The 26,317-nt window shown below is 46.3% G+C and overlaps 1 protein-coding gene across 6 annotated transcripts in view; it reads left to right on the top strand.

Moving 5' to 3' along the window:
• The window catches only part of LOC101482075 (kinesin-like protein KIF13B), a 32,577-nt gene extending 11,952 nt beyond the window's left edge, over window positions 1-20,625 (top strand). For 2 of the 6 annotated variants that reach the window (XM_076873628.1, XM_076873629.1), the window contains exons 18-42: window positions 107-297; window positions 797-1,010; window positions 1,106-1,268; window positions 1,485-1,631; window positions 2,402-2,551; window positions 2,717-2,845; window positions 4,051-4,224; window positions 4,309-4,466; window positions 4,962-5,094; window positions 5,196-5,339; window positions 5,421-5,450; window positions 5,576-5,675; window positions 6,721-6,847; window positions 7,245-7,396; window positions 7,478-7,596; window positions 7,721-7,897; window positions 7,980-8,072; window positions 10,604-10,756; window positions 11,563-11,640; window positions 11,820-11,876; window positions 12,776-12,872; window positions 13,045-13,160; window positions 16,895-16,960; window positions 17,634-18,948; window positions 19,081-20,625. In XM_076873628.1, coding sequence (XP_076729743.1) covers window positions 107-297; window positions 797-1,010; window positions 1,106-1,268; window positions 1,485-1,631; window positions 2,402-2,551; window positions 2,717-2,845; window positions 4,051-4,224; window positions 4,309-4,466; window positions 4,962-5,094; window positions 5,196-5,339; window positions 5,421-5,450; window positions 5,576-5,675; window positions 6,721-6,847; window positions 7,245-7,396; window positions 7,478-7,596; window positions 7,721-7,897; window positions 7,980-8,072; window positions 10,604-10,756; window positions 11,563-11,640; window positions 11,820-11,876; window positions 12,776-12,872; window positions 13,045-13,160; window positions 16,895-16,960; window positions 17,634-18,948; window positions 19,081-19,334 — 4,537 coding nt within the window. In that variant the 3' untranslated portion in view covers window positions 19,335-20,625. The remainder of the gene's footprint in view (window positions 1-106; window positions 298-796; window positions 1,011-1,105; window positions 1,269-1,484; window positions 1,632-2,401; window positions 2,552-2,716; window positions 2,846-4,050; window positions 4,225-4,308; window positions 4,467-4,961; window positions 5,095-5,195; window positions 5,340-5,420; window positions 5,451-5,575; window positions 5,676-6,720; window positions 6,848-7,244; window positions 7,397-7,477; window positions 7,597-7,720; window positions 7,898-7,979; window positions 8,073-10,603; window positions 10,757-11,562; window positions 11,641-11,819; window positions 11,877-12,775; window positions 12,873-13,044; window positions 13,161-16,894; window positions 16,961-17,633; window positions 18,949-19,080) is intronic. The other 4 variants (XM_004542322.6, XM_076873630.1, XM_076873631.1 and 1 more) reach the window with 4 other exon arrangements.
• Window positions 20,626-26,317: the final 5,692 nt, after the last annotated feature.

The raw sequence follows: 26,317 nt of genomic DNA, 5'->3' as shown, positions 1-26,317 counted from the left end.
CCGACATTTGTTACATGTGGTAACAAAGTGTTTCTCTTTCACTCTGCGACGCTTCCTCTTTGTCCGACTCGCTCTTTCCTCTGTGCGAATCAACACGCGAGCACAGGATCAACCTGCCCAGGCAAAGGGTGCAAAAGGGGGGTGAGGAAGAGGAGGATGCCGCGATGACAAAGCGTTCGAGCAGCGACTGTCTGGAGGTCGGCGAGCCGGACGCATGCAGCGACGTGTCGAGCGAGAGGAGCTTCGGCTACGAGTTCGCCCAGGCCGAGGTCATGATGAAAGGCATGTGGAACAACGGTGAGTCAGAGTAACGGGGGGGCGAACGCTTTTTCAAAATGTTGCCTTCAAATCGTAACATTGTTGTCAATGGTCAGCCATTTGTTAGATGAGCTAATAAAAGATGTTTGTTTTTTCATTTTTTGAAAAATTCTTTTTTATTTTTTGACCTAAAAGGAGAAAAAATCTTGAAGCGTTTTGTTGATACCCTCACTTCAAGCTTGGCAGGTGTGCTGCTGGGAAATGGAGTGAATGCAGAGTTTGAATGTAAAAATATAAATAATGTGAAGAACAGCCAAAGTCAGACACAGTAATGTGCCCTCACTGTCTTACTGGAAGCCAAAGCAGTTCTGACAGGCTTTGATCTGTTAGTGGGGTCGATTTGGTTTGAGGTTTATCAGCGTTTGTGTGTCTGCAATGCTTCCAGCCACTGACTCTCACACTCACACCTACAGTGTCTCTAATAGAAAGCCAGAATAATCAGTGTCTTCTCAATTATCCTCCCCGTGTCCTCCTGCAGACCCGTTGCAGTCAGTGTTGCAGACCCTGGAGAAGCAGCACCAGGAGGAGAAGCGCTGTGCTCTGGAGCGCCAGAGGCAGATGTATGAACAGGAGCTGCAGCAGCTCCGCCAGCGAGTCACCCCCGAGAAACCATCGGGCGTCCCAGGCAGTGCTACTGCAGCCGTGTTGTCAGCCGGCTCGAACAAACGTGTGCGTCGCTGGAGCGAGGACAGGTGGCGCTGTTCTCTCTGTCGGATAGGTCCCCAAAGAAGAAATCCAGGAGCCTCTGCACAGCGTGGCTGACTGTCATCGTGTCTTTGTGTTACAGAGAGGCCATGATAACCCGCAGCCTGCGACGACTTAAAGAGCAGATCGTTCGGGCTAGGCTGTTGGCTCAGGAGGCCGGCTTCATTGCTGAGGAGCTCAACAAAAGGACAGAGTATCTGGTCACTCTGCAGATCCCGGCCGCCAACCTGGACGCCAACAGAAAGGTACAGCAGGGTGACGTCTGCTTTAAAACAAACGTGGTACCTGTTAAAGATAAAGGCTTCACAGTTCAGTCGCAGCAACATTTGATGAGGAAAAGTGTTGAAATGATGTTTCAGTCCTCATGGATTGAACTCGTAAAGCCGTAGCCGACTGTGAGGATGGAAATGCTGACAGGGGCACGTTTGTTAAAGCCATTTTTGGTTTTCCTGTCGCCGCAGCGCGATGCAGTGCTGAGCGAGCCGGCCATCCAGGTGCGGCGTAAAGGTAAAGGGAAGCAGATCTGGGCTCTGGAGAAGATGGAGAACAGGCTGGTGGACATGAGGGAGCTCTACCAGGAGTGGAAGGAGCTGGACGAAGACAATCCAGTGAGTGGAGACACGAACTAGAACGCCCACAAATAGGACGCAGCATGCATCAAACTGATGAAAGCCACGCAGCAGGAACGCTCATTAGTCAGAGCGTTTGTGGGAAAGCTGGGAACAAAAAAACATAACATGTGAGACTGAGAAATATAAATGTTTGTTTTGTTTTTGTTTTTTGAATTTGCTGGCAACAGCAGACTACATGAAAGTTGTGATTGAGGTTAAAGTTGTAACTGCCACTAAGTGGAACGTCTCGTAAGGTAACAATAAGCTGAGTATTAGAGCCTGCGGCTCGCTCTGCTGTCAGTGTGACAGCGCAGGCCAGTGGTGTCCAACTCCAGCCCTCGAGGGCCGCAGTCCTGCAGGTTTTAGGTGTCCTTGATCCAACAGGCTGATTTAAAGGCTGAATGACCTCCTCAACATGTCCTGAAGTTCTCCAGAGGCCTGGGAATGAACTAATCAGGTGTGATTCAGGTGTGTTGACCCAGGGCGAGATCTAAAACCTGAAGGACACCTCAGGTGTTGGCTAAGCCTGGTGTAGGCAGCTTAAGGGAGCAAATCTTTCACTCAGTTTGTTGGAGTGAAATGAAACAGGAGCTCCCCCAGAAGAAGAACGGGGGTAAGAGCAGGTTGGTGTTTTGATCTGCAGTTCGTCCAGTCTGCATGTTGAGTGGTTTTCTCTCTCTGTGATTGGTGCACCTGTGTGCAGATGTTTGGGTGGATGAGGGATTATACGTTCTCACTAACTCTTGCTTCCTTTTTCCCCGATCGAGGTGATGCGCTCCTATTTCAAACGTGCCGACCCCTTTTTCGATGAGCAAGAGAATCACAGCCTGATCGGTGTGGCCAATGTCTTCCTGGCCTGTTTGTTCTACGACGTCAAACTGCAGTACGCGGTGCCCATCATCAACCAGAAGGGAGAGGTACGATTGTTTTGGCTTTACGCCGGCATCTCGCCGCCTCGTTTTCAGCCACAGCGGCCATGTTTTTCCCTCTGATGAACTGGAGAAGTGTGAACTTACCTGCACGGCACCAAACGGACAGTTAGCAGCTAGCTGATGGTGCTGAAATTCCCGTGTGTGTTTCAGGTGGCAGGTCGGCTTCACATCGAAGTGTGGCGTGGTACAGAGAGCTGTGAAGAGGAAGGTGGAGGCGGTCCTGACAAGCAGCTGAGCAGCACAGATGGAGATCCACATGAGCGCAGACTCCGCTGCGTGGTGAGAGGATTTCAGTTTCTTTAACAGGTCCAGCTCTGCAGAAACCCAGCGTGCCCCTCCGAAACGCTGCTAGTCATAATGCAGGACACGAAGTCATAATCCTGCCTGTTGTAGGTCTCCACTTAAAGCGAGCGTTTCTGCCCCGTATGATGGAGCTGGATGCGCTCGTGTGAAGTGCGGCAGGTTTACTTAACTTTAGCTTGTCAAAGGAGCTTGCAAAGAAAAACGTCTGGACTTCTTTAAGTTGCTTGAAGACGTTTCACCTCTCATCCGAGAAGCTTCTTCAGTTCTAAGGTCAAATGGTGGAGAGTCCCAGATATAAACCTAGTGGGAGTTTCCCCCCACAGAGGGACAAAAGGACCCCCTGATGATCCTCTAATCGCCTGAGCCAAGGTGTGAAACTGGGTGTGGGTCCCAATCAGCCAGAGTTTCGGGTGTGTTCATTGTGAAACCTGGCCCCACCTTATCATGTGATTTCCTGAGGTCAGATGGCCCAGGATGTGAGTGGGCGTTAAGGCGTCTGGGAAGGATCTCAAAACTGGATTATAGATGGCAGAGAGTTGGTGTCGTAAACCCCGCCTCTGTTCAAAGATGGTCGCTCACAGTGGACATAGATGCTTCTTTCACTCCTCTTTCAAACCATCTGTCCTCTGTCCAAAATGTGAACATTGGCATCCTCGAAAGAGTGACCTTTGACCTTTAGATGCAGATGGACTGCTGAGTCTTGTCCTGTGGAGGTGGCTCTTCTGTGTTGTGCCATGCGCTTGTGAAGTGGCTGTTTGGTCTCTCCGATGTAGAGGTCTGAGCATTCCTCGCTGCACTGTACAGCAAACACCACATTGTTAAGTTTGTGTTTTGGAGTTTTGTCTTTGTGATGAACCAGCTTGTGTCTGAGCGTGTTGCTGGGTCTGAAATGCACCGGGATGCTTGGAGAAAACTCCTGAGTTTTTCTGATACATACATGGGGATGACAATGTTGTCTGTTTGACCTTAGAACTGAAGAAGCTTCTCGGATGAGAGGTGAAACGTCTTCAAGCAACTTAAAGAAGTCCAGACGCTTTTCTTTGCAAGCTCCTTTGACTACGATGACCTGGATGACTGAGAACCTTCACAGACTTAACTTTAGCTTAACTGCCTTCTGGTTGTGTTTTGTCGTTGTGGGAAAAAGTCCTTTTCCCTCTGAGGTGCATTTCTGCTCATCCTAGGTGAAAATCCTCCAGGCCACCGGGCTTCCTCGCCACCTGTCCAACTTTGTCTTCTGCCAGTATCGCTTCTGGGCGCAGGAGGAGCCGGTGTTCACCGCTCCAGAGGTGGCCTCTTCCAGCTCGGCGTCCGCCTCCAGAGACCCTCAGTGTACTGTAGTGTTTGACAGCACCAAGGTGGAGCGTTTCTGTGGTTAAGTAAAAGTTGTGATCAGCAGGTGAGTTGTCACTAACAGAAAACGTGCCTCGTGTCATCTTCAGGAATTATCTGTGCCGGTATCGGAAGATTTTGTGGAATTTCTGGCTGAGGGGGCGGTGGCCATCGAAGTGTACGGTCACAAACAGGCTAACCATCGCAGGAATCTGGCACTGTGGGACCTGGGAGTGATCCAAGCCAAGACCAGATCCCTCAGAGAGAGGTGCATCAGTACGAGCGCATCTGCAGCAAATAAACTTCAGTAATCTGAAAAGGGAGATTTGAGAAGCATGAACACAAGAAGACATCAAAATTGGAGCAGATGGTGGCATTTTATTGGAATATGTTTATACTTTATATGTAATATTTATTTTATATGAGCCAAATTAAGTGAGTTCAGATCCACCACCCTGAGCTCCCCCTGAGTAAGGTACCGTCCCTGCGCCGGCACCCACTGCTTCACTGAGTGATTGGCTTCAATGCAGAGAGGAGTCCCACCCACAGGGATTCATAACGTATACGAAGGAGAAAAGTGTTTACAGAGGTCAGAACAGGAAGTCATCATCTCATTGACTGCAGGGAGAGCTTTTGCAACCACAGCTGTCGCCACCTGCTGGCCTTCAGATAGAATGCACCGATCTGGTGCAGCGTCAGCCTTTGAGCACCTTTCTTATGTTCTGTGCTTGTTGCTGTGCACTGATGGTGCGGTCTCTCACAGGTGGAGCGAGGTGACCCGGCAGCTTGAATTGTGGGTGAAGGTGATGGAGCTGAATGAGGCGGGAGAGTTCACAGCTGTAGAAGTTGTTCCTGCTAAAGACGTCCGGACAGGAGGAATCTTCCAGCTCAGACAGGTTGTGTGTCCGTGTGTGTGTGTGCGTGTGTGTGTGCGTGTGTGTGTGATTAGGTATGAAGAAAGGAGTCCAGCCGTCTGTAACGGTTCTTTCCTGAACAGGGACAGTCTCGGCGAGTGCAGGTGGAAGTTTGTCCAGTGCCGGACTCGGGCACCATGCCACTCGTTGCAGCCTCCATCCTGTCTGTGTCTATTGGAGATGTAAAGGTCCGACAGGTGCGTCTCCCCAAAAACGATCCAAAACAGGTGAGGACGCCGTTCTTCAGACTGAGCACGGTTTCAGTTTTCAGCCTTTTAACTGTTAATGTGCATGAATTTACATTTTAGGTTACAGATGAAGAAATGGACAGCTATCAGGTAAGAGACGCCGTGCAGTCTGTGTGTGATGGCGAGGACACGGTCTCAGTCTGTCTCACGTGCGCGTGCGTGCGTGTGCGCGTGCGTGCGTGTGTGTGCGTGTGTGCGTGCGTGCGTGCGTGCAGGAGGTGGACCTGGAGAGGATGAGGGAACAGTGGCTGGTCACGCTGACGCAGAGACAGGAGTATTTGGACCAACAGCTGCAGAAGATCGTCTGTAAAGCAGGTACAGCTGGAAACACAAGGGCAGAAAGGGGACTCGCTGGCCACTTTATTAGGTATACCTTGCTCGTACCGGGTTAGACGGCGTTTCGCCTTCAAACATGTTGTATATTCAACAAAAGCTGGAAACGTTCCTCACAGACCTGAGTCCATGCTGACGTGATGACATCACACCGTTGCTCTTTGTGTCTGCTGCACATCCAACTCGAGCAAAGAGATCTGGTTACCATGGAGGTCACTGAGTATGGTGAACTCCGCTGTCGTGTACCAGACGCCAGTTTCAGATTATCTGACGTTCGTGGCGTGAACCATTAACCCGTCGGAAGAATCTATCAGCAGATGGGCGCTGTGTGATGGTTACAGGGACGGGCGCAGCAGTAATGCTCGCCGTAGGATGTGGTGCGTGCCAACAGTCTGACACGCCTCTGAGCCGACCGTGTGGCTGTGTAGCACATCCAGGTTACATGTGATGTGCGTTCAGAGATGCTGCAGTTTTTACCCCTCAGCCATAAAAGGCTGATGGGGTAGTGCCGTCACCCAGCTGGGCGGGTGGCACGGACACCTTTGTGAGCGTGTCGAGAATGAGGAGAGGGTTAGGGTGAGGCGCATCTACTGAAAAAACTGGACGAATTTAAAGGTCAGAGTATGATTTCTGAAAGTCGTGTGAGAGCAGTAACTGAGGGATGGCACAGGTGGTCGCTGTCCATCACCCAGAGAGCTGCCACTGAACTCCAGGGATGGCTGTGTGAGGAAACACCCAGCACATCAGGAAAGTCTCGATTCCTCAGACCATGAGCCAATAAGCACGGCACATTCATTTGCAGGTCTCCTTCACCATGTTTGCATTTCTAAATATGTTCAGTTGGTGCAGTGTGTCAGCCCATTAGTTTGTTTGGGGTTTTTGCAATAATATGAAGGGTGTACCTAATATAACGACCAGTGAGGGAATCTATAAATAATGATAAAAATCTGTCTGAGCGGTGTTTCTACCACTAAGCGTTTGTGACGTTTTTCCTGCTGCTGCTTTCGTTTCCTGCGAACGCGCACAGACAAGTCGGAGGATGATGTTGAAAGGGAATCGCAGCTGTTGGAGTGCCGGCTGACCCTCACCGAAGAACGGAACGCCGTCATGGTCCCGTCCGCTGGCAGCGGCATTCCTGGAGCGCCAGTAGAGAGGTGGGCGGGTTTTATTGGGGTTCTTTACTTTTCTAAACAACAGAAGAAAATGAGCAAGAAAAGATTTCTGGTAAATGTGGAGCTGCTCCAAAAAGCTTTCCTGTATTTAGAAAGTGAATTTATCTTTAATGTGATGGAACATGCAGAAGCTCAGGCCACAGTCTCCAGTGTCGTTTTATTTTACTACCTAACATTTCAAAGCTTCTAAATTAATGTTGAATTCATTCATTCTGTCTTTATTTTCTGTGCCCTTTGATCTTGAAGATGTCCGACTGTTTATTCTCTGTTTTAGTCTGAATTTCAGTTACTGAGTTAATGACAACAACCAATAGTTACTTGTAGCATGTTTGTAAGTGATCGAGCGTACTGTTAAAAACTGCACTGCTTTCACAAGAAGCCGTCGAATGATCCACGGTCCTCGCGGTGTCAAACACAGAGCGGTCGCCACCTTCACTCAGGAACAAACCTTAGCAGCTGGTCACTTTCTCCACAGGGTCCCTGTACCTGGGATGGAAACACACACTCCTGCCCTGTTTCTGGATCTCAGTGGTATGTTGTTGTTCTCCTGGTAAAAACCACGTGTGCTTGTAGCAGCGCTGAAGCTCCTCTCCGTGTGCGTTTTCCCTCCAGCCGACGATTTCCAGTCCAGTCTGTCGGCCCCGCTGGCCGGAGGACAGGACGCGCTGCTCAGTGGGGAAGATGAAGACGACTTCTTTGACCTCCATATTGTTAAACACTATGATCCAGAGGTGAGCAGGCTGTAAAATGACTTTTCCCTCAGGTTTCTTCTTCCTGCTTTAGAGAGAATTAAAACTACCAGATGCAGATGGAGGGAAATCTTGAGCCGGTCATTTCCTTGTGAATGCGTTCCAGGTGAAGGCCGAGGCGTCCTGGGACTCCACGGTCCACGAGTGCCCCCAGCTGAGTCGCGTGGCGCCCGCTGACCAGAGGGTGTACCTGACGGTGCGCACGGTGGTGCAGCTGAGCCATCCGGCCCACATGCAGCTGGTCCTCAGGAAACGCATCTGTGTCAGTGTTACTGGGAGACAGGTGTGTGTAGCTTAGATGGTGTGATGGGTGTGCTTCACAGCCCGCACCTGAGGAGATCAGCTGATGTGTTGTTGCGCTGCAGGGTTTTGCCCAGAGTCTGCTGAAGAGGATGTCTCAGCGGAGCTCCGTCAGCGGCTGTGGGATCACCTTTGAAGTGGTTTCTAACATCCCAGGAGTAAGTACCAGGATTCATGTTGGCGTCTGCATTAGTGTTCAGGAAGGAAGGAAAGGGGAATAGAATAATACTTTAATTGTCCCACAAGGGGAAATTTGGTTGTATCAGCAGCAAAACACACATATAAAGAACAGAAAACACAATTTTTACATATTTACATCATGGACAACAGTTACCAGAGCACAGTTGTTGGGATTAGTGTACAGATGTGCAGACAGCAGGAGACTGAAAGATGTTTAAATAGTGAAGAATATTTAGAATCATTAGAAACGTGCAGATTGTGTGATTGTGCATTAAAATGTAGACATGTAACTTCCAATAAGTTAGTGTATAAGATAAGATAACTCTTTATTGTCATTGCACAGTCATACATAGTACAGTAGTACAATGAAATTGGAAAAACTGTCCTACGTCGGCACTACATATAACACAACACGACACGATATGACACATCACAACGTAACAAACAACACAACACAGTATATTAACTTAGTATAAAAAAGAAGAATAAGTGTATGTGTATTGCACACTGTTATTATTGCACATTAATTATTATTGCACCTTGTTATAAATATAAATATTATTGTTATCGTTTTAAACATTGTTACCTCCCCCTAAAAAGTCCAGGGGAGGTATCCAGTCAGGTCAGCTATTTACATTGATCAGGGCTATTGCCCTGTTGTAAAAGCTGTCCTTGAGTCTATTTGTTCGGGACCTCAGCAGCCTGAACCTCCTGCCAGACGGCAGCAGCTTAAACACCCGGTGTCCTGGGTGTGTGCAGTCCCGTAGGATGCTGCGTGCCCTCTTGAGACAGCGAGTGCTGTACAGGTCCTTCAGGGAGGGAAGAGGATGTCCAATGATTTTTTGGGCCATGTTGATGACCCTCTGGAGTGCCTTTCTGTGTGCTGTGGTGCAGCTGGAGAACCACACACCGATGCAATATGTCAGCACACTTTCAATGGAGCAGCGGTAGAAGACGGTCAGCAGCTCCTTCTTCAGGTCCATTTTTCTGAGGATTCTCAGAAAGTGGAGACGCTGTTGGGCCTTCTTTAAAACCGCAGAGGTGTTAGAGCTCCATTGGAGGTCTGTGTCTATGTGCACACCCAGAAACTTGAAACTGGAGACCCTTTCCACGCACTCCCCGTTGATGCTGACAGGCTGCAGCTCGGACTTCCTCCTTCTGAAGTCAACTACCAGTTCTTTTGTTTTGGTGGTATTGAGGTCCAGGTTGTTGTCTGCACACCAATCTGACAGCCTCTGAACTTCAGCTCTGTATGCAGTCTCATCTCCCCCTGAGATGAGCCCCACCACAGTGGTATCATCTGCAAACTTGATGACTGTGTTGTCTGGGTGGGAACTAACACAGTCATGTGTGTACAGAGTGTACAGTACATATAAGCTGAGTAAGTAATGTGCAGTTATAACAGTAGAAGCTGCTACAGCGCAGATGTGAACATCTATGATTGTTGGGAGCAGTTGTGATTGTGCAGTCTGACAGCTGCAGGGAGGAAGGCCCTGCAGAAACGCTCCTTCATGCATCGACGATGCAGCAGTCTGTCACTGCAGCAGCTCTGCAGCAACATTCACATGCATGGGGTGGGAGACTCTGTCCATCAGAGTCCTTCTGTCTCCCACCACCTGCACTGGGTCCAGGGTGCATCCCAGAACAGAGCTGGCCTTCCTGATCAGCTAAATGGCAGTGAGAACAAAAATGGTGAGCGTGTACATTTCTTGAATCTGGTGGTCATTTTAGAGTAAGAACATTTCGACGCACATATGGAGGAATGAATCCCGGCGTTCCAGAAGTAGACGGCACGTTCTCTGTGGAGAGAAAAGGCTTTCTCATGGACACTTTTCCAAATAAGCCGACACATGTTCACGCTTTTCCTAATTGTGCCATGATGAACTTAAACATTGCAACCTCTGGGTGAAGCTGCTCCTCCTGGGAAGGATCAATGCTCTGTTCATTTTTATCGCAGCAGAGTGATGCGCTTTAACGTTTTTGGGAGTGACCTTTGAACCCTTTCCAGATTGATGAGCAGCCACAGTTGCTTCTCTGAGATCGTCTTTCCTCCTCAGTTAACACACCGGAAAGCTCCAGACCAGCAAAGTGACAAAAGACTAGCTTTTATAGAAGTGCTCACACCTGCTGATGATCAGTTAATCAGATGTATTGATTAGCAGCATCTACCTATGGAAGAGGTGAAGATGTACGTTTTACACACTGATACTAATATAGGATATGATACTAGGTTCAAATCTCTGACCTTGACCTCAGCTTCAGAGGTCATGTTTTCTGAAAGTCTTGTGATTGTGACAAATTCAGAAGAAGGCAACATCGGACGTTACCATGACGATTTTTGTAGACTCGAACAGAGCGTGGTGTTTGTGTAAACATCAACATGGCGTGATGCTACCACAGGAGTGCGACCAGATCAGCGTGTTTTTAATATAAAGGTGTTTGATCTGCTCACACACAGAACACAGTGTTATTTGGCTTTGAATAAATACTGCCTTATTTCCCACTACAGGACATCCACGGTCCAGAGGACAGGGAGATGCTGGCCCGGCTGGCCGCCAGCGCAGAGGACGAGCAGTCGGCCGCCAGCGAGGCAGCCATCGAGAAATACCTCCGCAGTGTCCTGGCTGTGGAGAACATCCTGACGCTGGACAGGCTCAGACAGGTGTGGAAATGTGGTTCACCTGAGATGTGAAGCAGATTTGAATATTAAAACATTAATACTGAGATTTATCACGAGCTCAACTAAAACCCAACATTTCCAGTTGATTCAATGAACACAAAGCAGTTTGTCTCCAGTGGAAACACTCAGAGACGCTGTGTCCACGAAGGAAACAATCAGCAGGTGTGTGTGTGTGCGTGTGTGTGTGTCTCTGCGTGTGTGTCTCTGTGTGTGTGTGTGTGTGTGTGTGTGTCTCTCTGTGTGTGTGTGTCTGTGTGTGTGTGTCTCTGTGTGTGTGTGTGTGTCTCTGTGTGTGTGTGTGTGTCTCTGCGCGTGTGTGTCTCTGCGCGTGTGTGTGTGTGTGTGTCTCTCTGTGTGTGTGTCTGTGTGTGTGTGTCTGTGTGTGTGTGTCTCTGCGCGTGTGTGTCTCTGCGCGTGTGTGCGTGTCTCTGCGCGTGTGTCTCTGCGCGTGTGTGTGTGTGTCTCTGCGCGTGTGTGTGTGTGTCTCTGCGCGTGTGTGCGTGTGTCTCTGCGCGTGTGTCTCTGCGTGTGTGTGTGTGTGTGTGCGTCTCTGCGCGTGTGTGTGTGTCTCTGTGTGTGTGTGTCTCTGTGTGTGTGTCTCTGTGTGTGTGTGTGTCTCTGCGCGTGTGTCTCTGCGCGTGTGTGCGTGTGTCTCTGTGCGTGTGTCTCTGCGCGTGTGTGTGTGTGTGTCTCTGCGCGTGTGTGTGTGTGTGTGTCTCTGTGTGTGTGTCTCTGTGTGTGTGTCTCTGCGCGTGTGTGTGTGTGTGTGTGTGTGTGCGTGTGTGCAGGAGGTGGCTGTGAGGGAGCAGCTGGCTGGCAGAGGAAGAGCTGCCAGACGGTGCCTGAGCTCGCCGGACATCGAGCGGGTGAGCAGGCTCACTTTACTTTGTTGCTGTTGTTAAGTCTCTTTATTCTGCTGTTGGCAGCAGCGACTCACCTGGGGTTGGTTTATACTCTGGGTTTTCTTTCTTGATTGCCTTTGTCAACAACCAGTCTCATCATCAATCTGCCTCACTAACCTCTAACCACTTAACCTTTGACCCAGCTGTCAGACAGCAGCCTGGATCTTGGCTCCTCCCCTCTTAAGCTCAAAGACTTCAAGGTGAGACACTGAAGTCAGCTTCTCTTTGGTAACTGCTTGTACTGCTTAGGTAAATACAACCTCATTACACTCCAGTTGTTCCTGCTAATTAACTGCATGTTTGTGATGATACTAATTTGCATGTCTGGATTCATACAGAAGGTGAAACCTGATGGGTCTCCAAGGTGCTTTTACTAATACACTTACCTGAAGAGGATATCTTATTGTGCTTTGAATGACCATGAACCACCGACCTTCTGATTAGTGACTGACCTGCTCTGCCACCTGAGCCACAGCCACCCATAAGCAAGCGAATAACGCAGGAAACAGATTTGATCGTAAATGTGTGCACTGAGAGCGAGCTGTGCAGCAAGTGTGATTTTTATCGTGGTGGAAGCAAAAAAGTCAGAATCAATGCCGATGTTTATCAAACGAGAAGCGTCGTTTGGATCTTCTTTTGCTGCTGGTTCAGTCAGTGTTGGTCAGAGTGACGAAACCTGCAGCTCAGACTCTGAGTCGGCTCTCAGCACCGACGGCGTGTTCGCGTGCTCCGCTTACATCTTTTCCTGTTTACTTGCTGTTTTAGCTGTTTGGCAGTTAATGAAACAGTTTTGTGAGCTTTAATCGGAGATTCTGCCGTTTCTGCCAAAATACATTTATACTTAAATCGATTCAGGACTTAAACCCAGCCCTGTACAAGTAATCTGTGTAACCTCGCTGAATGACGTATGACTTAAACACTGTGGACAAATGGTAACAAAAATAAACTAAAAATGGTTGAAATTCCTAAAACTCGGTGTATCAATAGAAGATGTAGCTTAACGCAGTGAATGAATGGATGGAGCTGTGTTGCAGCTGTGTTTGGCAGCCATTGGATGTTGCTCCCACAAAGACTGAAGTGCTCTTCATCGTGTCTGCAGGCCTGGGACAGTCATCACGACCTCTCTGTGGCGCCGCCTCCTCCTTCCAGACGCACCCTTCCCAGCTCCTTGTCCCAGAATCTGAACGCAGAGACGGGTACAGCTATTTAAAAACACCCTCTGTGTGACCTTTGATGTCATCAGCTGTGCATCTGATGCTTTAGTCTGGGGCAAACTTTTTCTCTTTAAGAGTCTTATTCTCAAAAATGGTTTGGTTTGTTTGGTTTTTCTCTGCCCCCCTTCTCCATCTCCTCTTCCTTCTTCTGCAGAGCATTCAGGCTTCACTGCTTCTTCTCTCCCTTTAGTGAAGGCCGTACCCAGGCTACTGAAGTCGCTGCTTCCTGGTGGGAAAGAGGGCAGAGACCAGACAGCTGTCCATCAGCAGGTAGGCTCATTCGGTCTGTTTATTGTGCTCTGCATTAAAGCTTGTCTTCGACCTGCATCCTTATCAGGGATTTAAAGTTCGTATGCGTCGCTGCTACCTGAATCTGAACACGCCATCTCCTCATCAACAGTCTGAGTTCTTCTGTTGCCATAGAAACAGAGCTAATGTCTGTGGAAACAGAAATATGAGGCAGATGATGTAAATGCACCTTTTGCCTCGTTGTTTTAAGATTACGAAGAAAAGCATGTTGTGAATAAAAGCTTTGGATGGTTTGCAGAGTGTTTAGTTTTGGCAAAACGGAGTAAATCCCGCCGACGTCCATATTAAAATGGCCAACATTACTACAGCCCGATAGAGACACAGCTGCCATCACCTTTCAGGTAGCTGCTAACATGTCTCCTGTTTAGGGAACGGTTAGGACAGCGACGATTATTATTATCATCCTGTAACCTCACAGGCTCACAAACCTAATTCAAAACACTGGACTTGATGCTTTTCGGAACATTGTGAAAGAAATTATGTGACAAATCTAATTAGTGAAATCCTCATATTACTTACTATGGTGGCACTAATTACCAGCTGAGCGTGTGGTGTGCATTTCTGGACAGGCTAATCGGCCAGCTGGCACCAGCTGTTAGTGTAGTACTCCACTACCCGAGAGACGGCGGTTCATGAACCAACACGTGGCGCCATGATGGCCGCATCTTTTTTCAGCTGCTAATAAAATGGAGTGTAGTGGTTTACACACTCGTCTGCCATGTGAAGGCAGACGAGTGTGTAAACCACACATCCTTCGGGCGATGTCAGGAAGAGCATCTGTCATAAGAAACGGGCAAATCAAATCGATGCACTGTAGTGAACAAGGCAGCTGGTAATGAACGTGCTTCCGTTTTCAGCCAATAACTCTAAAGTACTCGAGTCTTGTGTCTGAGTCAGAACAAGACTGAATGGCTGAGCTGTCCCCACCGACTGATGTTCGTGAGCACGTCTGCTTCAGGCGCTTACTGTGCGTAGACCAGGGGTAATTACGAGCTGCTGAACTTTATCCTGACACGTTGCTCCTTCAACCTGCGCAGCATCTGCTCTTCTGCAATCATGCAGCTTTTTTCATAGCAGCCAAACACTCCAGTGTCTCATTTGGCTGATTGGCCCTTGAGCTGTGGAGAGTAGCTAATCAGGGGAATGTTGGAAAGGAAACCCAGCAGGCCTCGCTGTGCTTGTTGTTGAGAATATTGCTTTAATTAGCATCTTCCTGCCACAGATGTTTACAACGGTCAACACAAAACAAAAGCTTGGAGTGACGCAAATAATAGCGGGCTGCCAAAGGGTAATTTGGTCGATGATCACGGCCCGTACGAATGTGTTTGGGGCTCTACATGAATTGTAGAGCTGTCATTGGGTTTGAATACTGCTGTACTTTGTACTTTCGATACTTGCACATCTCTGGACCTTAGAAGTGACTGATGTTATAAAACCAACAAAACTAATTTATTAAGTCTGCATGAAAGTTTCATTAACTATGACTCACTCTTTTTTTCTAAAGATTTCTTTCATATAAAGAAATGAAGGAGTTTGTCCTGTTAGACAGCAGACATCCGTAGACCAGATCAGCGGTCCCCAAACCCCAGCCCAGTACTGCTCCGTGAGAGTCCAGGCTCGGCCGTGAAAGTTATGGTTTTCAGGGTTTTTATCGTTAACTCGGTTTCCCTGGGTGTTTCCCGTGTGTTATCAACAAATCTCCTTTTTGGTACCGGTACTGTTTTTTATTTTGATGTATTTATCTGCGACACTTTAAAGGCCGGTCTGTGAAAATATTGTCGGACATAAACAGACCGGCCTTTGAAGTGTCGCAGATAAATACAACAAAATAAAAACCAGTACCGGGCCGGGGTTTGGGGACCACTGGTCTAGCTGATAAGTACTATTGGCTAAAATTGTGGTTGTCCGTGAGATTGATCAGCACTTCCAGCACCAACTACTGAAATGTTGAACTGCTGCGAGTAGAACGTTTGAGTCATCGTTTGTTAAATCAGGAAGTTTACGCTCTCCGGATGAAACGATCGTCTCAGAGGGAGCGCGGGAATTATTCGGTCTGTGTTACGGCTGTACGATCACACTCGGACCTGTTGGAGGTTTACTGAAGGTGCTGTAAATACACACGTTGTTGTTGCTGATGCTTAAATGCAGAGGTTTTAATGCTACATTTGGAACATTGATCTACCACACATCACATCAATACCTGAAAGATGACAACAGCAACAACAAAAGAAAAGTAAAATACACAAGTGTCAGTTTGCACTGCTGCACTGTGCAGCCACGTGGCTAAAAACCTGAAACTAAAAGGATTTATGTGCATCTGGCAGCCTGGCTCTAAACGCTCAGGGTGACGACTGGATGAAGAGTTCCAGGACACAACTTTGACTCGCAGCTTTCAGCAGTTAGTCGACGCACATTATGCTGTGTTAAATGAAGCACAATTCCAAGTAAACTGTGTGCTGCAAACCATAGGACATCACGTTTCTTTGATTCGGTTAAATACACACCTTCCAGCATTTTCCTGAAACGGACGATATGCAGTGAAGCCAGCCCACCGTCAGCAAAGGTGCCAAAGCTGGTGCGCATTTATTTCCAAAGAGGAGTGTGCGCTCACATGGCTGAACTGTGACTTTAGCCTCCTGGTGATTAGCTCCTCTCACTGATGCTGCACAGCAGCCAGCAACAACAACCTCAACTAAACGTTTACTCCTCAGCACCTCCTGGGCTTGCCGTGCTTCAGATGAACGGCTGTCGAGAACACGGACACGTGGAGATTGCGGTTAACACAGACGGGTGCTTGTTGTGCTTTGATTTCAATAACCAGTAAAGCAGAGGCAGCATTTGTTGTGCACCTGATGTGTTGTGTTGACCTGCAGGTTTATTTTCCCGAGCACGCGAGGGGTAGGATAGACCTGTTTGACCTACTTTCTGACGTCAGACCTGCGGACCATGTAGGTCGTCGTTCTGCTCTCAAAGCTCCTTGTGTCCTAAATCGAGCAGCTTCCTTTCTGCATGAACTCAGTCGTCATGATTAAAATCCTGTCTGCTAAGCACACGCATCTTTTAAAGATCAAGATGGGTTTTTGTTTTCTTCGTGCTTAATCAGTTGACGGATGACGAGTTTTGAATCCTGAGCAGGGATCAATGATGATGGGTGCAATTATAATTAAGGTGCAATTATACTGATTGTTTGACTAGTTTGTCATGATTACGAGTCTAATGAACCAATGTTTTTATTACACTGTCTGCATCTCGTGTCAACATCTCGAAACGCTGTTATCGAAATAAATATCTGATTCCTTTCGTCACGTGAACATACGAATCTGATTGCACATCTTTCATAATTATGAAGAATCATCTGCAGCTGCAGCAGACGGTCAGCTGGCCTAATGTTAGTACCAGAGAGGGCGTAGCAGGTCGGTGTTCAGCCTCATTGTTACCATCACAGGTTCAGTTTTCTCTCTGCTTGTTTCTGTCCTTCTGTCTCTCTGATGCTCCCACAGCAGCTAATCACCACATCATGCAGTGTGGCATGAACAGACTTCTGTTAATCTTCAGGTTTGAAGCGGACAGAGCTGATTGGCCCCTGATTGCATCTTGAAATCAGCTTGAAAAGCCTTCAGTGCTAATTAGCAGCTTTGAGATGTTTTATCTGAAGTCACATTAACTTTGCTTTTTTAATTCCGACCCCGTCGCAGAGTCTGCCGCGCATCGTGGTGCAGTCGGCCAGCGTTGAAGAGGACATGAGCAAACAGCGGCAGGCGGTGAGTCCTCCAGCCCCGCCCGCATGGTGTTAACACATTGTGTAGATCTGTTCTTCCAAACATAGAAACTGATCGGAGTGGAGTGTATTCAGTAATGCCGTCTGTGTCAACCGAAACTCGCCCATCGTTCGTCATCGGCTGTAAATGCCGTGGTACAAAAACGTTGGATGAAGTTATAAAAAGCCTGCACGGCTTCTGGCAGCGCTGTTTGTCTTTTTAGATTCTTCACTTTAATATTTTTAGACGTTTGTGTTACTTTGAAAACACGACAAGTTCACCTGACCATCCTGTGCACGTTAACAGGACTGTGATTATATGGAATACATTCATGTTTAATACCAGCAACATCTGCTGGTCATTGTTATTCAAACATTTCTGCTGCTCCAAGTATCCAACTGAACCTGGCTCCAAGTACAAAGACTGTAGAATGACAATGATGTAGCTTCCATGTTTAAAAACTGAGGGCAGGTTGGCCTTGTGATTGACAGGTAGGTTTTTCAGTCAGATCCTCAGAAATGGTGAAAAACATTCATCTTGAGGCTGGACTAACCAGGAGCTGGCACTAGGGTGGTTATGATCAGAAATTGGAAATGAATTTGTGGCAATTCCATTTTTGGAAACTGGCAAAAAGACGCTCTTTGGCTAAAACCACGTTTCTATGGTTTGCCCCCAGGTCCCCATTGATGAAACAGAAATCCCCAGATCTGTGCCTCTTCCACCTCCAATCATCCCAGAAACTGAAGACTCCACCACCAGTCCAGTGAGCGAGGCTTCCAGTGGATATATGTCAACAAGCATATCTACAGTAACGCTGTCAGAAGTCTACACGCTGAGCTGGGACTTGCCTTCGTCATATGGTAGCAGGGATGGCTTTGAAACTGTGCTCGATGAGCACGAGGAGGAAAATGTTGTGACACAGAAGTTCTCTCCTTTCTCTGACACCACACAATCGGACACTCTTATTTTAGACCAATCAGGGCCTCAGGAATTACTGAGTTTGAGACAGAAAGCAGATGCAGAGAGTATGGAGCAGGAGCCATCTGAACCAGATGTTATGCCGAGTCAACAAGAACCAAATCGGTTCCTATCAGACCAGTTAAAGGAGGCCGAAAAATCTGATCCAGCTGCAGAAGCAGAATTGCCAGACCAGACCGAACAAAAACAGGACCGTGGATCAGAGCAACGAGATCATTCAGAGGTGGCACAAAACAATGGGACCAAGCAGACAGAAGTGCGCCATGTAGACCACAGTGAACCAAAGACTCCTTCAAGAGAAGATCTCGAGGTGGCTGCCACAAACAAAGTAGAATGTGAACTGGCGTTTTCTAATGAGACACAACGATCTGCTCAAGAAGGAGCGAGGCGTTTGGAATCAACCGTCCTGCAACCCCAGCAGCGCACACAAGAGCAGACGGCTTCAGACTTTATTCAAGATCCTTCTCCAAGCCTGATCCAAGCCTCAAGTCCTGATCCAGGACCGCCTGTAGACCTGGCTGCTCAAGCTTCATCCAAGCAACAGTCAACTTCTGATGTTCCAGAAACAAATGGTGCCTCCTTCCTACCCTCATCCTCAGCCACCAGTGAGGTTCAGCAGCCAGCAGCTTCTGTCAAACCTGCCAAAGGCCCCATTTCTTCTCCCAAATCAGGTCCCTCAGTAGCTAACCCCTTCAAGATCCAGAAAGTGAAGTCTTCAGACCTCAAGTCATTTCTGCAGATTCTGAGTGAGGAGGAGCATGATACCCCCACACTGGTGAACCAACCCTCAAGTTGTGGGACAGGACCCAACCTTTCAGTGCCGAAGGAAAGTCTGGAAATCATCTCTGACACAGAGGATGGAGATACAGCTGCTTCTGCTGTTCTTCCCGAGTGGTTGAAAGAGGGCGAGTTTGTGAGTGTGGGGGCTAATAAGAGTGGTACGGTGCGATATTTGGGACCCACAGATTTTGCAGAGGGGACTTGGGTTGGAGTGGAACTTGAAGTACCAGCAGGTAGGTTTAGATTAGACCCAACACCAAATCTGATCGTTCTCATTCTTCATGAACATGTATGCACTGCCAATTAAAGCCTCATTATTGCTTTTTTAAATTTTTACGATTCATGTATTTTCCTCTTTCTTTCAGGAAAGAACGATGGGTCAGTGGCTGGTAAGCACTACTTCCACTGCAACCCTGGTTACGGCGTGTTGGTAAGACCTGACAGAGTAACCCGTGGCGATCCCAAACGCCATCGCCAGCAGCAACAAAAACGCCGTAGTGCCCATCTGTCGGGGTCCAGCCCAAACCTGGCAGCCCTTACAGCTCTGGCCAAAGGCGAAGGTGGAACCGGATCAACCGGTCGCGGCAGGGGGGAGAACCGCAAGTCGTGGAACACTTAAATGGCTCATTGCTGGGCATCCCCAGCACATCACTGCCCATATGGGACAAAAGCTTAAGCCTACTGGCACAGTGGTGTCTGGCGTACTTTAGACCGATTTACTGGAGGTTTGACAGTAAGTTTGGATGAGTCACTCCACGCTCTCGTGTCTAGAGGATGATTTTTGGCTTTTCCTGTTACAGGACTCCATTCCTGTGTGACGTACTTGGCAGACATTGGATGTTTTATCTGAAAATGTGAATGCTTTTAGATAATTACACGCTAACCTTTTATAAATGTATTTATTCAAAAGACATTACATTGTAATCAAAGCACTGCGACCTGTATATGTCGTGTAAGGAAGCGAGGGTACACATGAAGTACGCTACAGACGGATTCACAGGAGGCACAGTCTCCTTTTTACTGTGCATACCAAAAATGCCCCCCCCCCCCCCCCCCCCCCCCCCCCCCCCAAAAAAAAAGGCTAGCCGATTTCTTTCTCGTGCAGTTCCAAAGATAAACAAATATGAGTGCAGACATCCAGATGTGTGTTTTGTAATGTATGACTATATGGTGTGCTATTAGTCTTGTGCCTTGAAATGCTTTGAATAAAGCCTTTGGAAAAATGCCTTGGACACGTCCCACCGCACTGTGTAGGAATAAAGGGGATTATTCTGATGTGATTCTGCTGGTTAAAATCATTGCACTCGTCAAAAATGCTACTGCTGGAATTTTGCAACAGTTATAAATCTATATTTTCCTCTTCCTGTCAAGCAAATGCAGGAATCTGCATTAGTTTCACGTGAGGGTGTTTGAGAACGTTACTTGTGACTTTCCCTGTATGTGCTGCAGTCTGATGTTTGGTGAGGATTGTGTTGGTTTTAATGTTGTGTTAGTTTTTGTGCAGAAATGTGTTTTATACATTTGCATTTAAAATGATCAAGCTTGAATGTTTGTTTAAAGATCAACTTTTTATAAGTGATAATAAATCAATTTAATTCGTGTGTGTGTGTGTGTGTGTGTGTGTGTGTGTGTGTGTGTGTGTGTGTGTGTGTGTGTGTGTGTGTGTGTGTGTGTGAGAGAGTGTGAGAGAGTGAGTGAGTGAGAGATAGTTACAGCTTTATTCTCTGGTACATTATGTACTCATTTTTTGAGATTAGAAAATCTTTTACGACGATGTCCTGGTAAAAGAGATTACATAATCACTGCATCATCTCTATTGGGTTTTATTAGGATTTATTTTTTTTTTTATCATTTTATTTTTTTAAGCTAACTTTAGAGAAGGAAAAATAAAGTTTGAGCATCTTTCAGCACCATCTTTATCTATTTTTCAAGAGAACAAAAAGAGTGCCTCTGCAAAACCTTTGGTCTAGCTTAGCTCCTCCGTTTCATGCTATTCATACTTTTTCTTTCTTTAACCACCGGGTGATTTCTCCCAGACCACTCCACGACCTCATCCACCGGTCCTCTGTCCTCCTTCTGTCCACACAGACTGTAAGTCTGAGGTGAGAAGCGCTGATATTTGGAAAGCAGTGACCAGCTGTTCCTGCACAGATGTTGTAATCACATCTGTTTTCATTTGTGGACATGATGTCTCAGTGAAATTCATGGTTGCTGGTTTCCAAATGTCTTTTCCTTCCTTCCTGAACACTAACATGATGTCCTGGTACTTCCTCCTGGGATGTTAGAAACTACTTCAAAGGCGATCCCACATCCGCTGACGGAGCTCCGCTCAGATGTTCTCTTCAGCAGGTTCTGGGCCAAACCCTGCAGCGCAACAACACATCAGCTCCTAACGCTTGAATGACATTTGGTAACTTCTCTTAAATTCCGACTGAAGCAACGACATGGCAGGATACTGCTGACTGACAAAAAATCTGCTAGTAAACATCAGAGGGTTACCCTGGAAACAGGAGCCTGGGATGTTGTAGTATAGGCCTCTGCAATATGAAGCAGGACTTTTAGCTTCTCGGTAACTTCTAGAAACCTTCAGTTTGACCCTGGGTTTATTTTATACTAATTATATTTTTCTGTGAGCAAATATAAGCATTTATGTTTCTATGTGATTCTTTAATATGACAAGTACACTGGAGACAGAAATTTGCACCTAGACTGAGCCTTTGTTTGAGTGCTTTGAAACATCAGCGCTGTAGCATGAATGCACAGTGAAAAACCTCCAAAAGGACCTGTGCAAGAACTGGGAGAGTGCACAACATGTTCTGGTATCAGTGGAATTACAGAAAATAGTCCCAAAAATGATCACCTCCATCCTAAATAAGCTAACAAAACCACACCAGCCATTCTGATGTCTAAAGAAAAACAAAAACCTACCATTTCCTTTTCTTTTAAATGAATATATATACTTTGATTTCTAAATGAAAATGTGTTGGTTCTTGTATATAATACAATATGCAGTGTTTCTTACAAATAAATACTGTTAAATGAATAAATCCTCACTATCATTTTTTTAGGAAAACAATAATATGGTCATTGTTCTATGAATGTAAAAATGCTCATGAATATATAAACGTCTTCCAAGGTCGTTTTCAACAGTTATTTCTGATTGTTAGCCCCCCCATTAAAAAAATCCCAGAAACGCCCCTGGGCAGAGCTCAGTGGCAGCCTGCATTGTGGGAAGTATGGGACCACGCTTGGTATCCGGTTGTTCAGTGATGACGCGACGAATCCTACTTCCGGGTCTAAAGTAGTCTGCGTTTAATCAGAATCAGAATACTTTATTGATCCCTGGGGGAAATTATTTGGCCTTTGTGTTGTTAACATGTTTAATGTTTTGTATTTTCTTCTATTTAATCTCAAAAAGCTCCTAAAACAGTCAGTGATCACTGTTGACCTCCCTCGGCTTTTATTACCACTAATCATTTATTTAAGCTCAGTTTTTAAAACCTTAGGATGTAACTACAGCCCAGCCCATGCAGCAGTATATGAATGACTAACCTCATATTGTGGATGGATTATCTCAGTTGTTCTCCTGGCTGAAGTTTGGTCCTTTTACAGCATCCTGCCATGCGATTACATTTGTTCCTGACCACCGAGAACACTCACGTTAACTTTTATCGAGTGGAAAAAAAGTTAGCTTGTTTATATTATGCTAACATAGCTGTGTCGCTAGCGGTCACGTAGCACATCATTATATACCAGGTAGCCCAACTTCAGTAACCCTACAAACGTCACTGCTGTTTAGTTTTCTGTCTTCATTTATGCTGGAAGTGATAGCAGAGCTGTACGTTTTAATTTGTTTCCAAAACCCCGCAGTCAGGACATGCTATATTGTATTTAGATAGAAGCTAGCGAGCTAACTCCCTGCTAACTTCTAACTCCGTTAAATGTCATAAATTCCGTTTTCATGGATGCCTGGATGTTAAACTCAATTGTTACACCTGGTAGAGCAGAACGCTGATCATTTTATTAAAGATGAAAGACTTTAGACAGTTTTTCAACTCTCAGTAATGCCATAGTGATCGTTTGATATATGGACCTGCAGTTTAGGCCCAGACACGGCTAGTGACGTCAGACTGAACAACCGGATTTGGGGAAATCGACGGCGCATTTGAAGCGCACTTCGAATTGGAACAGCCGTCGTCGCGTGGCGGTGACATAATCGCACTTAAAATGCGTACGTTTGCAGTCTGTTGTGTTGCGTTCAGGGGACGCCATGTTCAAAAGTAATAGCGTATTTGGCGCGAATGTGGGGAAAGGTTGTGTGAATGTGAGATGGGTTATTTTGGTATGTTGTTCTGCTTTAGCCGCGAGTGTTTTGTTTAAGTTGTATGTAAAGTCATTTTGAATTAGTTTGTATTTATTTTGCTTTTGAGAGAAACTTTTTGTAACTTTATTTTTGTTTGTGAACTCTGTTATTTTATGGAAAGAATGCATTTCTATTGTGTATATGTTGCAGAAATAAATGAGCTCCGGCCTGAGCAAGACGCTAACTAGGGTGTCCTCTCTATTAATCCACAGTTTGCTCATATCTGGCTACGCAGTGCTCTCTAGCCTGTGTGCCGCTTGCTGCCGGTCCAGATTCCCCTAGGTCTGGTGCCGGTAACAGAAGCATATAGAAATACTAATGTTTCTATACTTGTATAAATAAATTACAGTGATTGTAAAATAAAACGCACCCTGAAGTTACCCGGATAAGCTTAAAGTCTATCTTCATAGTGTAGAGGCCAATGAAACAGGATTTATGACTTACCCAGATAACTTCAGGGTTGATCCTGGGTTTTCTGTACCACGAAGGTGGTTTACTTCTTACAAGTGTCACGCTAACTTATGCTGTGAAGCCAACTCACGCCAGTGCAGATCAAGTTCCACATTAGACATCAATGTATGAAATCGCTGCCTGATGACCAATTTAAGTCTGCCGAAAATATCCTCACCATCCTGGAAGATCCCTTGAAGCTCTGCAAGGAGAAGTTAAGGGTCTAAAAAGTCATTGGCTGCATCCCAATAGTCTTTTTTCCTTAGGAAGGTTCCTAACTGAAAGAAATGGTAAATGGCCTGCATTTGTATAGCGCTTTGCTAGTCCATAGGACCCCAAAGCGCTTTACACTACATTCAGTCATTCACCCATCCACACACACACTGGCGATAGCAAGCTACATTGTAGCCACAGCTGCCCTGTGGCGCACTGACAGAGGCGAGGCTGCTGGACACAGGTGCCACCGGGCCCTCTGACCACCACCAGTAGGCAACACGGGGTTAGTATCTTGCCCAAGGATATTTGGCATGCAGCCAGGAGGCAGCCTGGGATCGAACCACCGACCTTCTGATTAGTGGCTGACCTGCTCTGCCACCTGAGCTACAGCCACCCCATGACCTGGAAGTGTCTCCATGGCGGTCGTAGTAAGAGCTATTCCAGGTCTGTTATACTAACTGATAAAAGGGTGATTAAGGTTCAGTGTAATCAGTTTGCATTAGTAATGTCCTTTGCTGTGTTGCAGTCATTAAGGTTATGATAAAAAAAACATTTTCCTGAGAACATAGCTGAGAACTACGGCCTCAGACTTGGAGGTTCACCAAACTCTTTTTTTAACTACCTCAGCAACCTTAGCGCCAGTGACGGCCGAGTCATCTCCCTCATCCCAAGACTCTGCTTACTCTATGAAAGGTGTGTCAGTGGGATTGAGGCATTGGTCAAAGTTTGCCTTCTTCTGTCCCAGTTGAGGTCCGCGATACTCCGTCCCTACACTGTAAGGTACAGTCAAAACTTTGCATCAGTCAGTTTGTCAGAGCTGGTTTGAGGCTTACCGAAAGTCATGTTCAATACTTGCACCAACAACTCTGAGCTGATGTTCAGCGAATAAGAACAAATGAGTCAAGACCCATTCCCTGACCCAGACGTGCACAGAGGTGACCGTCTTGTCCATCACAGCGAGCCACAATGCTTTTATTGTTCACCATATGGACTTACATGGAAATACAATTTTAACCTCCTAGGACCTGGCGTCCACATATGGGGACATCACATTTTGGGTTGTCTAGACCACAATACTAAATTTTGCTCTTTCAAATGAGCCATATTGCTTAAAGGGGCTCAGCTGTTGTTTCTCATTTTGTTTTCGTACTCAGGAAAAATGCTGCAGTGTTCAGACACCAAATAAAGAGTTCTGCATATCATTATTCAATTGTGACTTTACAGTGTTCTATCAACAGTATAAAGCCCAAATAGTAAAGAGAAATCAAAATGCATGCCATGAAAGAGTTCAGGTCTTCAGAGGTTAAAATCCATAATTTCAAGTTTATTCACAACATTTGCATTAAATAAGGTTTTATTGTTTGGAATATATACTTAAGCTTGGACTCACCAAACCTTTATGTGACCTGTCATATATGAAAACAATCTAAATTTTCCTCAGGAGTCAGTGTGCCATATGATGCATTAGCAATAAATTTATTAATGCTCTATAATAACAGTTACACACTATATAGAACAACTTTATAAAGTTATATTTGTTCGCAGATGTTGGCAGCTATCAGCGAATACTTATCAGCTATTTTGAAACAAAAAAAGACTTTATCCATAACAGCAAATGAACTGTACAACAGAAAATACAAATGCTATTTATGGTCTCCTCACAACAATGATAAGAAAAATAAACTAAGCCATTATGGCATGTTTGTTAATACAGAGACATACATGCTAATGTGATCTCTGGTCTCCCACTCAGAGACACAGGTCTCCCAGTGTCCAGCATTCAGAGGCTGCCTGAGGACTCATGTGAGAGAAAACCTGCTCACACAGACATGTAGAGCCAAACACTGTCAGTAAGGCCTCTGCAATGTTCTGAAGACAGTTAAACCTGTCAGGTAGTGACGTCCAGCAGGTGAACATGCAGTTCCATGAACACGCACGGCTGTGGATTCCAGCTGTGTTCATAGTTCTGCAAACTTTGACCCCCACAGAGTCGAGCTTTTCAGTTCAGTCAGCTGCATTTCGATTAACTGGCTGAGTTAATACCAGTTAATGCGAGGCAAACCAGCTGCTCATTAAAGCTTTCTGGTTTGATCAGTCTCGAGTCTTCGGATGTATCCGTGTATTTCCGCGGTGCTGATGCTGCGCTGAGCGGACAGCTGCTGAAGCATTTGAAGTGTCTGAATGTGGAAATTTCAACATTGCTCGAAAAAACTGCCAGCTAGCAACGTCCCTCTGTTGTTTTTAGCCAATTACAAGTTGAATCTGGTAGTTGGGGTTGTTAGCTAAGATACCGTCATTACGAAACGGCACAACTAATGTGTGTATGCGAGTTAATTTGCGATGTGCACCGCTGGCCCGGCCATTTATTTTTTAATGCACCTTCTCAGATTAACTCACTGCGTGTCGTGCCCAGGGCTGGACTGGGACAAAGAATCGGCCCCCCATAAAGCCTTTGAATGCAAACGCTGTTGTGACAGTGATGCACGCTGTCTTGTTGGTATATGTATGATTTCTATACATTTTACATCAGATGAAAACTTTGGTTGTAAGACTCAGATAATTATTAAAAGCTT

The sequence above is a fragment of the Maylandia zebra genome, linkage group LG15 (assembly GCF_041146795.1).
Source record: "Maylandia zebra isolate NMK-2024a linkage group LG15, Mzebra_GT3a, whole genome shotgun sequence".
Classification (NCBI taxonomy): domain Eukaryota; kingdom Metazoa; phylum Chordata; class Actinopteri; order Cichliformes; family Cichlidae; genus Maylandia; species Maylandia zebra.
The sequence above is the reverse complement of the archived record's forward strand: the minus strand, read 5'-3'. Positions and strand labels throughout refer to the sequence as shown.